Raw genomic sequence first — 10,169 nt, 5'->3', positions numbered from 1 at the left:
CACCCACAGTAGTGCCAGAATTCCTCCTGGTTTTGTTAATTTTGGGTGGTTTCATGGTTTTGGGGGGTTGTGGGGGTCAGGAGTGGGTTTTCCCCAAAGAGGGTTGGTGCGGGTGGGGATGGGGGGCTCAGACCCATGGCACTGGAGCAATGGGGGCTCTTCCTGGTGGGATTAGCTCTGGATTGTCCCAGCCTGGTCCCCCCGTGTCACCCAGTGCCACCAGTGGGGAAAGGTGTCCGTGGGTGCTCGGGGTGGGAAACGCTTCCCAAAGCGAGCACGAGCCAGGGCCAGGATGAGCCGGGACCCTGTGCAGGGACCTCACGTGAGGCAGCGGAGGGGACACCACATGCTGCCACCCCGGGCCTGGGGACACTGACACCCTCAGGGGACACAACCCCACAGGCCACCAAGGCAGGGGTGTCCCTGCCACGTGTGGGTGCTGTGCTGGGGCTGGAGGTGGCTGCTGTGGGGTCGGTGGGGCCCTGGTGTGGCTGTGGCCACCAAACCACCCGCTGTGGCCACCAAACCACGCTCTGCAGCTGCTGTCCATGGTCTGCAGCGCCCCACATTGCTGTCCCTGGTGGCACCCATCCTGGTGGCACCCAAGGCCTGGCCGCCCGTCCTGGGTGCCACAGGCAGGTAATAGGTTCCTTGGTGAGTGCGGTGGCCATGGGTGGCTGTTGGTGACCATGGAGTCTCATGGCAACCACAGTGGTGGTGGTGATGATGGCACTGCCTTCTGTCCCTGTTGTCCTCCCCTCCTTCCATCTCTTCCTTCCATTCATCCCTCTCCTATGTCTGTCTGTCCTTCCTTCCATCTTTCTTACCCTTTGTCCCTTCCCACTGTCCATCCTTCCTTCCATCCAGCCTTCCTTCTGTCTTCTGCCCTTCTCTCCATCCCTTGATCCCTCCTGTCCTTCCATGTGTACTTTCTCTGTCCATCTTTCCATCCCTTTCCTCTTTCCTTCTGTCCATCCATCCCCCTCCTCCTCCTGTCCATCCTCTGTCCTTCCCTTCAGCCATACCTTCATCTCCCCCTTCCTTCCATCATCCTCCTCTCCAGCCAGCCCTTTCCTCCCTCCCTCAGCCCCCAGGGCAGGGCCATGACCCGCATCGAGACACACTGTGCGTCCCACATATGCAGCACCCACCGTAACTCGGGGTGCCCCATCTCCCCCTCAGCTCCAGCCTGACCCCCGCGGCCCCACGGCGCCCGGCTCCGCGCCATGGACAACGAGCAGCTCCCGGCAGCTCCGGCCTCCAGCAGCGCCGGCGGCACCGCCACGACACCCAACAGCACCGGCACCGCGCGCCCGGCGGCACCCCAGATCTCCGTGTACAGCGGCATCCCCGACCGGCAGACCGTGCAGGTGAGGGACAGGGCTCGGGGGTTGGGGTTTTGGGGTGCAGCCCAGGACCCACGTCACCCCCCACCGCAGGTGATCCAGCAGGCGCTGCACCGGCAGCCCAACACGGCGGCGCAGTACCTGCAGCAGATGTACGCGGCGCAGCAGCAGCACCTCATGCTGCAGACGGCAGCGCTGCAGCAGCAGCACCTCACCAGCGCCCAGCTCCAGAGCCTGGCCGCTGTGCAGCAGGTAAGGGCGCGCAGCGCTGGTGGCACCCATGGGTGCTGCGGCGCGGCAGGAGGGTGACGCTTTGGTGCTCTCCACAGGCCAGTCTGGCGGCCAACAGGCAGAGCAGCTCCTCGGGGGGTAACGGAGCCCAACCGGCACCAGCGCAACAGCCCACGGTGAGTGCCCCGTCCTTGCATCCCTCCCATCCCATCCTGGAGGGTGGGAAGCTCTGCAGAGGGATTGGGACAGGCTGATCCATGGGCTGTGCCAGCGGGATGAGGTTCAACAAGGCAAAGTGCCGGGTCCTGCACTTGGGCCACAACAACCCCCTGCAACGCTCCAGGCTTGGGGCAGAGGCTGAAAACTGCTCCTGGGAAAGGACCTGCGGGTGCTGATTGATGGAGCCAAACATGAGCAGCTTGTGCCCAGGCAGCCAAGGAGCCACCAGCATCCTGGCCTGGCTCAGCACCAGTGTGGCAGCAGGGCCAGGGCAGTGACTGTCCCCCTGTGCTGGGCACTGGGGAGGCTGCACCTCGAATCCTGTGTCAGTTCTGGGCCCCTCACTGCAAGAGAGACATTGAGGTGCTGGAGCGGGGCCAGAGAAGGGAACAGAGCTGGTGCAGGGCCTGGAGCACAAGTGTGATGAGGAACGGCTGAGGGACCTGGGGGGGTTTAGTCTGGAGAAGAGAAGGCTCAGGGGGGCCCTTATCGCTCTCTCCAACTGCCTGACAGGAGGTTGTAGTGAGGTGGGGTTGATATTTTCTCCCAAGCAACAAGTGATGGGATGAGAGGAAACGGCCTCAAGCTGCACCAGGGCAGGTTTAAATGGAGATGAGGAACAATTCCTTCCCCAGAGGGTGCTCAGGCATTGGAACAGGCTGCCCAGGGCAGTGCTGGAGTCACCGTCCCTGCAAGTGTTCACACCCCGTGTAGCTGAGGCCTCAGTGCCATGGGTTAGTGGTGGCCTTGGCAGTGCTGGGGAACGGTTGGACTGGATCATCTTAAAGGTCTTTTCCAACCTCTTCATGCTGTGATTCTGTCCCTCCCATCCCACTCACGGCACAACCGACCCTGTTCCCGGTGCAGATGAACCTGTCCCCGTCGCCGGCGCAGCTGCTGACGCGGGCGCAGAGCGTGGCGCCCGGTGCTGCCGGCATGGCCCAACAGGCTGTGCTGCTGGGCAACGCCGCCTCGCCCGCCCTCACCGCCAGCCAGGCCCAGATGTACCTGCGGGCACAGATGGTAAGGGGGTACCAGGGGTGGCCGGCACCCACTGGGTGCTCTTTGACTTGTGGGGGTGCCCGTGGTCCCACTGCAGGACACCTAGAGGGTGCTTGACCCTGCAGGGTGGGCATCATCCAGCAGTGGAGTGCCCAGGACCCTTAGGGTGCCCATCATCTAGTTGTGGGGTGCCCAGGACCCATTGGGTGTTCATCATGTCACTGTGGGGTGACCAGGACCCATGGGGTCCCTGTGGTCCCATTGCAGAGTGGCCAGCACCCTAGAGGGTCCCTGACCCATTGGGTGCCCATGCATGTGGGTCGCCTGGGACCCATAGGGTGCCCATTGTCTTGCAGCAGGGTGGCCAGGGCTTGTGGTTTGCCCAGGACCCATTGGGTGCCCATCATCCTGCTGTGGGGTGCCCAGGACCTATAGGGTGCTTCTCATCTAGCTGGGATGGGGTGGCTGGGACCCATAGGGTGCCCATTGTCCCACAGCAGGGTGGCCAGGGCTTGTGGGTTGCTCGGGACCCACTGGGTGCCCATCATCCCACTGCGGAATGGGCAGGGCCCATAGGGTGCCCTATGGTGGTCCTGCTGTGGGGCAGATGGGACTCTAGAGGATCCTTGACCGTGTGGGGTGCCCATTCCTCTGCAGTGGGGTGCCCAGACCCACAGGGTGCTCATTGTCTCACCATGGGGTGGCTGGGACCTGTGGTGTGGGCAGAACCCACAACATGCCCATCACCCCATAATGGGGCACCCAGACCCCTTAGGGTGCCCCCTGCTCCACTGTAGGGTACCGAGACCCCACATGGCACCCACAGACCTGTTGGGGGGTGCCCAAGCCCAGGAGAGTGCTCCTCGCCCTGAGGGGGTGTTGGGACCTCATAGAGTGCCTGTCCCTTGCCCCCCTCCTGGCACTGGAGGTCCAAGGGGACGTGGGTCAGGGGACGCACATGTCCCCCACCCCATAGGGACATGGAAGGGGGGGAATGGGACACACATGGGGTGTCTCCCCCATCGGGGTCCTGCACCCCCTCTCTGTGCCCCCCCAGCTCATCTTCACACCCACGGGCCCCGTCAGCGCCGTCCGGCCCGAGAGCCCCGCTCCAGCCCCGCCACCGGCCCCACCGCCCGCCCCACCGCCTGCTGCCCCCCAGGTGAGCCCCCCAAACCCCCCCACCCCAGCCCCCAAACCCCTCCAGCCCCCCCTGACCTGCTGCTGTTGCAGGTGCACAGCCTGGCCCTGCGCCCCGCCGGCCCCCATCTCCCTGCCCTGGCCATGAAGCCCCCCGGCGGGGCCCCCCCCCGTGCTGGGCCCCCCCGGGGACCCCCCCCAGACACGTCCAGCGAGCACCTCAAGAAGGCCGAGCCCCCCGATGCCCGTGCCCACCCCCTGGCCCGCGCCGCGGCCCCCGCTGCTGCCACAGGTAAGTGCCGCGGCCGCGTTCACTCTGAAACCTAATGAGGGGCTGTGTGCCCTGTGTGGGGCAGCAGCCCCAAAGCCCCGCCTCGGGGGGGTTTCATCCCCACCTCGGGGGCTCAAAGTCAGGGCAGGGGGGCTCAACCCTCAGCTGAGCAGCCTGTGGGGTGTTCACCCTGAAACCTAATGATGGTCTGCACTGGTGTTGCCTATACATTGGCTTCCTGCTTCTATTTGGGTGCTTGTGGGTCAACCTTCCCCCTCTGAGGGTGCCTGTGAGGGTTTTGGCACCCACAGCACCCATAGGGGTCCCTGGGGTGAGCCTCTGCAGTGGGGTGCAATGAGGTGTGGGCCTGGGGACCCCATGAGGTGATGGAACCTGGGGGGGCCGTGCTGGTGTGGCCCCCAAAATGAGGGGGACATGGGGGGAGACCTGTTCCCAGCCTCCTCCTGCAGGCGCAGCGGGAGCTGGTTGTCAGTAGGCACCAGAGTGAACAGATGCCTGAGTGAGGAGCAGCCTTATGGGGGGGGGATCCTGGGGTTGGGGTCCTTTGGGGCTGCAGTGCTGGTGCCAAGGGGGGGGTCCCCGTCCCCCGTTGCTGTCCCCGCAGCCTACGCCCCGCTGCAGCCCCCCCAGTTCGTGCAGCAGCCGCCGAAGCCGATGCAGCCGCAGCAGCAGCAGCAGCCACAGCAGTTTGTGATCCAGCAGCAGCAGCAGCAGCCACTGCCCCCCCGCGGGCAGCCCCCCCCGGGCCCCCCCGCTGCCCCCCAACTGCACCCGCTGCCCCCTGCCAGCCCTGGCCCAGCCCCGCAGCCCAAGGCCGGGGTCCCCCTGGGGCCAGGGGGTGAGGGCGGCCCCCCCAATGGCCACGCAGCCCCCCGCAAGTTCCAGCACGCCTCGGCTGTCATCCTGCAGCTGCAGCCGCCCGGCGCCACGGTGAGGGGCACCCTCGACCCCCCCCCCCCCCAACGGGGCATGAGCCCTGCACACGTGTGTGCAACAGCGGGGGGGGTGCAAGTGTGCCTGAGCCCCACACGTGTGTGCGTGAGCCCCGCGTGTCTGCGTGCACACAGGCCAGAGCCCTGCATGTGCGTGTGCATGCGAGTGGTCCCTGCACATGTGTGTGCACACATGCACCTGATCTGCACGCACGTGTGCGTAATCCATGCACATCTGTGTCCATGTGTGCTTAATCCCTGCACATGCATGTGCAAGCGTGTACCTGGTGCATGCACGTTGTATGTGAGCCCCTTGGCCGGATCCATGCATGTGTGTGCCTGATGCATGCACATACGTGTGTGCACATGTACTCCTGATCTCTGCATGTGTGCTTAATCCATGTGTAGCAGATCCATGCATATGTATGTGCCTGGGCTGTTGCATGCCCATGTGCAGGCATGTTGGCCTGATCCTTGCACACGTGTGTGCGTGGGGGCTGTGCACGCGTGTGGGGGGTGCATGCACCTGCTCTGTGCATGTGTGTGCACGTGGGTGCCAGTTACACGTGTGGGGGATCCTCGCACATGTGTGTGCATGGGTCAGCCAGATCCATGCACACGTGTGTGTGTCTGTGGGCTTGAACCACATGCCTGAGTGTGCACATGTGTGTGCCAGGTCATACATGTGTGCTAATGTGTGTATGGACATGTGTGTGAGTACGGACACGTGTGTGTGTGTACACATGTGCCTGCTCGCCCCACACACGTGTGCAGGCCCCCCCTGACCGGACACCCGTCTGTGTGTGTGTGTCCCCGTGTCCCCCCCGTCCCCGCAGCCCCCACCCGCCGTCCCCGAGGGCTCCCGCCGGGACCCGCCGCCGGCCCCGAGCAGCGCCGCCAGCCCGCCCGCCGCCCCCCCGGGCCCCCCCGACGGCGAGCGGCCCCCCCCGGCGCACGGTAAGACCCAGGGGCGGCGCTGCCCGCCTCGAACTACCCCCGTGTGTGTGTGTGTGTGTGTCGTGTCCCCGACCGGTGACCGGCGGCGGGGTCCGGGCGCGGGGAGTTCCCGCCACTCGCGGGCACCGCAGGCGTGGCCACGCCCCCTTCAGGCCACGCCCCCTCATTGGCGGCGTGGGCGCGCGCGCGCGGCGGCGGCCAATAGGAACGTGAGCGGGGGAGGAGGGGGGGAAGGGGGCGTGTCCGGCGCCAGGCCCCGCCCTTCCCCGCGCAGCCGCCGCCGCCGCCGCCCCGGCCCGGCCCCGCCGCTGCCGCCGCCTTTGTCCGCGCTGCGCCGCCGCCGCCGCCGCCGCCCGCCCTGCGCCGCCTTTGTCCGCGCCATGGGGCCGCCGAGCCGCTGAGCGCCGCCGGTGAGTGCGGCCCGGCACGGCCCCGCCTCGCTGCGGCTCGGCCGCGGCCCGGCCCGGCTCGGCCCGGCGGGGCGGCGGCGGCGGCGGCGGGCGGGCGCTGACCTCACTTCCGCATCCGCCCCCCTCCCCCTCCGCCACCGCCAACCCCCCGCTGCCGGTCCCGGCTCCGCAGCCCCGGCCCGGGCGCAGGTAGGGGCGGGGGGAGCGGGAGCTGCCGCCGGACAAAGGTGCCGCGGCCTACCGGGGCCTAGCGAGGCCTAACGGGGCCGCACCGGCGGCAGGGCGGGCCGGGCCGCGGGGGGAACGGGGCTGGGCCGGGTTGTAACGGGCCTCAATGGGGCGGGGAGGGCCGCACTGGCCCTTACAGGGGGAGCCCGGGGGGGGCTCTGGGGCCGCGCTGAGGCTTTACCGGGGGCTCCCCGTGCCCCACCGGGGGGGGTTCGGGTGTTTCCCCTCCTTCCCCCGGTACCGCAGCGCTCCGTGGCTGTGCCGGTGCTCACGGGAGCGGCAGCAGCTGCTCCGCCGCCCCCCAGCTGTATGGTAATCCCGGGGCCGGCGTCAGCGCCGGCGTCACCGCGTCCCCCGTAACCACCGTGTCCGTCCCCCCCCCTTCCCGCTCCGCCCCGCTAGAGCCGCCCGCGGAGCGCCTTCATGCCCAGCCGCCGGCCCTCGCCAGCGTTCCCGGCATGACCTCGGGCACCGGCAGCTCTGCCTCCACCGTCGCCGGCGCTGCCCCCCACAATGGTGAGAACAAACCGCCTCAGGCCATCGTGAAACCGCAGATCCTCACCCACGTTATCGAGGGCTTCGTCATCCAGGAAGGGGCAGAACCGTTCCCGGTAATGTTATTTCCTCACGGATCCTTGGTTTTACACCCCCCCCCTCCGCCTCTCCGGTGAGGCTGGATTGTGGTTGTGGTTTTTTTTTGGGGGGGGGGGGGGTTTAGGGGGCACCCACTCGTGTTGTCCCGCCGCAGGTGGGACGCTCCTCGTTGCTGGTGGGGAACCTGAAGAAGAAGTATGCGCAGGAGCTGCTGGCGGAGAAGCTCCCGCCGCAGGACAACACCACCACCACCGACTCCGAGATGGAGGAGCCCTATCTCCAAGGTAGCGCCCGGCCCCCCCTCCCCAAGCCGAGCGGTTGCTGTGGGTGCCCAGGGTGGGGTGTGTGGGGAGGGGGTGTCCCTAAGGCTGAGCTGGTTGCGTTTCTCTCTCTGGGTGTCCCTCCGCGCCCCCCAGAATCCAAAGAGGAGGGGAACCCCCCCAAACTGAAGTGTGAGCTCTGCGGCCGCGTCGACTTCGCCTACAAGTTCAAGCGCTCCAAGCGCTTCTGCTCCATGGCTTGTGCCAAGAGGTACAGAAACACCCCCCAAACCCATCCCCGGCCCCACGGCACGGTGGGACCCTGACCCCCCCCCCAACCCCACGCACCACACACACAGGTACAACGTGGGCTGCACGAAGCGGGTGGGTTTGTTCCACCCCGACCGCAGCAAACTGCAGAAACCCGGCGGCCCCCCCCACGGCCGGCGCCGCGCCTGCAAGGGGACGCTGCCCGCGCTCAGCAAAGACACCAAGAAGCAGGTGAGGGGGGGATTCACCCCCTTGAGGGGACACACACACACACACACGCACCCCCCAACCCCTGCGGGTGGGCGCTGAGGCCGGCGCTGCTCCGTCCCCGCAGCCGCCGGTCTCTCTGCCGCCGGGTTCGGTGCCTCTTTCCGTGACGGCGTCGTTGCAGCTCAACCACAGCCAGGAGGACTCGAGCCGCTGCTCGGATAACTCGAGCTACGAGGAGCCGCTGTCGCCCATCTCCGCCAGCTCCTCCACGTCCCGCCGGCGCCAGGGCGAGCGCGACCTGGAGCTGCGCGACATGGAGCTGCCCGACGTGCACGTCCGAGACCTGCCCGGCATCGGCCACCGCTTCCTGCCCAGCGAGCCCAGCAAGTGGAACGTGGAGGATGTCTACGAGTTCATCCGCTCGCTGCCGGGTGAGGAGAGGCCGCGGGCGCCCCAAAACCGGCGGGTGGGAGGTGGGGTGTTTCGGAGTGGTGAGGGGCACCCCGTAACCACAGGGTGTTTGGGTTTGGGGTGTTTCTGAGCCCACGGGTCTCCCAGATGAGGAAGAGGCATGGGGCACCCCCAAAGTTGCAGGGTGGGAGGTGGGGTTTGGGGTGGTTGGTTTTGGGGGGGGTGTTTCTGAGTGGGGAGGGGCACCCCATAATCACAAGGTGTTTGGGTTTGGGGTGTTTCTGAGCCCAGGGGCCTCTTAGATGAGGAAGAGGCGTGGGGCATCCCCAAAATTGCAGGGTGGGAGGTGGGTTTTGGGATGTTCCTAAGGGACACCCCCATAACTGTGGGGTGGGTTTGGGGTTTTTATGAGCAGAGAGTGAGGGGCACCTCAGATCCATGGGGTGAGGGGTGCTGTTTGGGGTGTTTATGAATAGAGGGAGAAGATCAGTGAGGGGCACCCCAAAACCGTGGTGTGGGAGGTGTTTTTTGGGGTGTCTGTGAGCCCAGGGGTGTCTCGGGTGAGGAGCAGCGAGGGGCACCCCATAACCACGGGGTGAGGGGTAGTTTTGGGGTGTTCCTGAGCAGAAGGTGAGGAGCAGCGAGGGGCACCCCATAACCATGGGGTGAGGGGTGGTTTTGGGGTGTTCCTGAGCAGAAGGTGAGGGGCACCCCATAACCACGGGGTGAGGGGTGGTTTTGGGGTGTTCCTGAGCAGAAGGTGAGGAGCAGCGAGGGGCACCCCATGGGGTGAGGGGTGGTTTTGGGGTGTTTCTGAGGGACACCCCATACCCCAGGGTGGGTGGTGCTTTTTGGGGTGTTTGTGAGCAGAGCGTCAAGCACAGTCAGGGACACCCCAAAACCTTGGGGCAGAAGGTGGGTTTTGGGCTGTTTCTGAGCGGAGGGCGAGGGGCACCCTCTAGCCACGGGTGGAACGTGGGTTTTAGGGTGTTTCTGAAGCACCCCCATAAGTGTGGGGCGGGAGGCGGGTTTGGGGGTGCCCCTGAGCCCCGTTGCCCCCCCCCGCAGGCTGCCAGGAGATCGCGGAGGAGTTCCGGGCGCAGGAGATCGACGGGCAGGCGCTGCTGCTGCTCAAGGAGGATCATCTCATGAGCACCATGAACATCAAACTGGGGCCGGCCCTCAAGATCTACGCCCGCATCAGCATGCTCAAGGACTCCTAGAGCCGGTGGGGTGGGGGCACCCATGGGAGACCCCCCCCCCCCTCACACCCCCCAAAACACCCCTGCCTGGCCTCAGGGGGGGGCCGGGGGGGGGTCACTGCTGAGCACAACCAAGCCCCGGGTGCACCCCCGGGGTGTGTAAATAGCCCCTAGCTATAGCGCCCCCCACCCGGGGGGGTCCCCCCTTATTCCCCGGCAGGGAGGGGGGGTCCCCACATCCCCCCCGTGTGCCCCCCCCCGCCCCCATTCCCCCCCCCCCCCCCGCAGCGGCAGGGCGAAGCAGGACGGTTGCCTTAACGTGGGCCCCCTCCCCCGGCTGGGATTTGGGCTCCCGGCCTCGGGGGGGATTTTGGGGCCTCCCCCCCTCCCCCGGGGGTGGTGCTGGGGGGGTTGGTTGAGGGGGGGGGGTGTTGCAGAGGAGGTGTCACCCCCCGCTATGGGGCT

General features: G+C 66.9%; 1 protein-coding gene across 4 annotated transcripts; it reads left to right on the top strand.

Annotated features, from left to right (window-relative positions):
- Nucleotides 1-1,675: 1,675 nt before the first annotated feature.
- Nucleotides 1,676-9,748, top strand: PHC2 (polyhomeotic homolog 2). 4 transcript variants are annotated; one of them, XM_030508096.1, is made up of 11 exons: nt 1,676-1,753; nt 2,664-2,819; nt 3,856-4,230; nt 4,835-5,160; nt 5,999-6,119; nt 7,160-7,368; nt 7,506-7,635; nt 7,768-7,882; nt 7,971-8,112; nt 8,273-8,522; nt 9,571-9,748. In XM_030508096.1, exons 3-11 carry the CDS (start codon nt 4,083-4,085, stop codon nt 9,723-9,725), a joined length of 1,596 nt encoding a protein of 531 aa, XP_030363956.1. In that variant the 5' UTR covers nt 1,676-1,753; nt 2,664-2,819; nt 3,856-4,082; the 3' UTR covers nt 9,726-9,748. The 4 variants fall into 4 exon arrangements, with proteins under 4 accessions (XP_030363956.1, XP_030363954.1, XP_030363957.1 ...); XM_030508094.1 differs by having other exon boundaries at nt 8,216-8,522; XM_030508097.1 differs by lacking the exons at nt 1,676-1,753; nt 2,664-2,819; nt 3,856-4,230; nt 4,835-5,160; nt 5,999-6,119 and adding an exon at nt 6,361-6,529 and having other exon boundaries at nt 8,216-8,522.
- The last annotated feature ends 421 nt before the right edge of the window (nt 9,749-10,169 follow it).

The sequence above is a fragment of the Strigops habroptila genome, chromosome 16, assembly GCF_004027225.2.
Source record: "Strigops habroptila isolate Jane chromosome 16, bStrHab1.2.pri, whole genome shotgun sequence".
NCBI classification, from domain to species: Eukaryota; Metazoa; Chordata; class Aves; order Psittaciformes; family Psittacidae; genus Strigops; species Strigops habroptila.
This window is presented reverse-complemented; position numbering and strand designations above follow the sequence as displayed.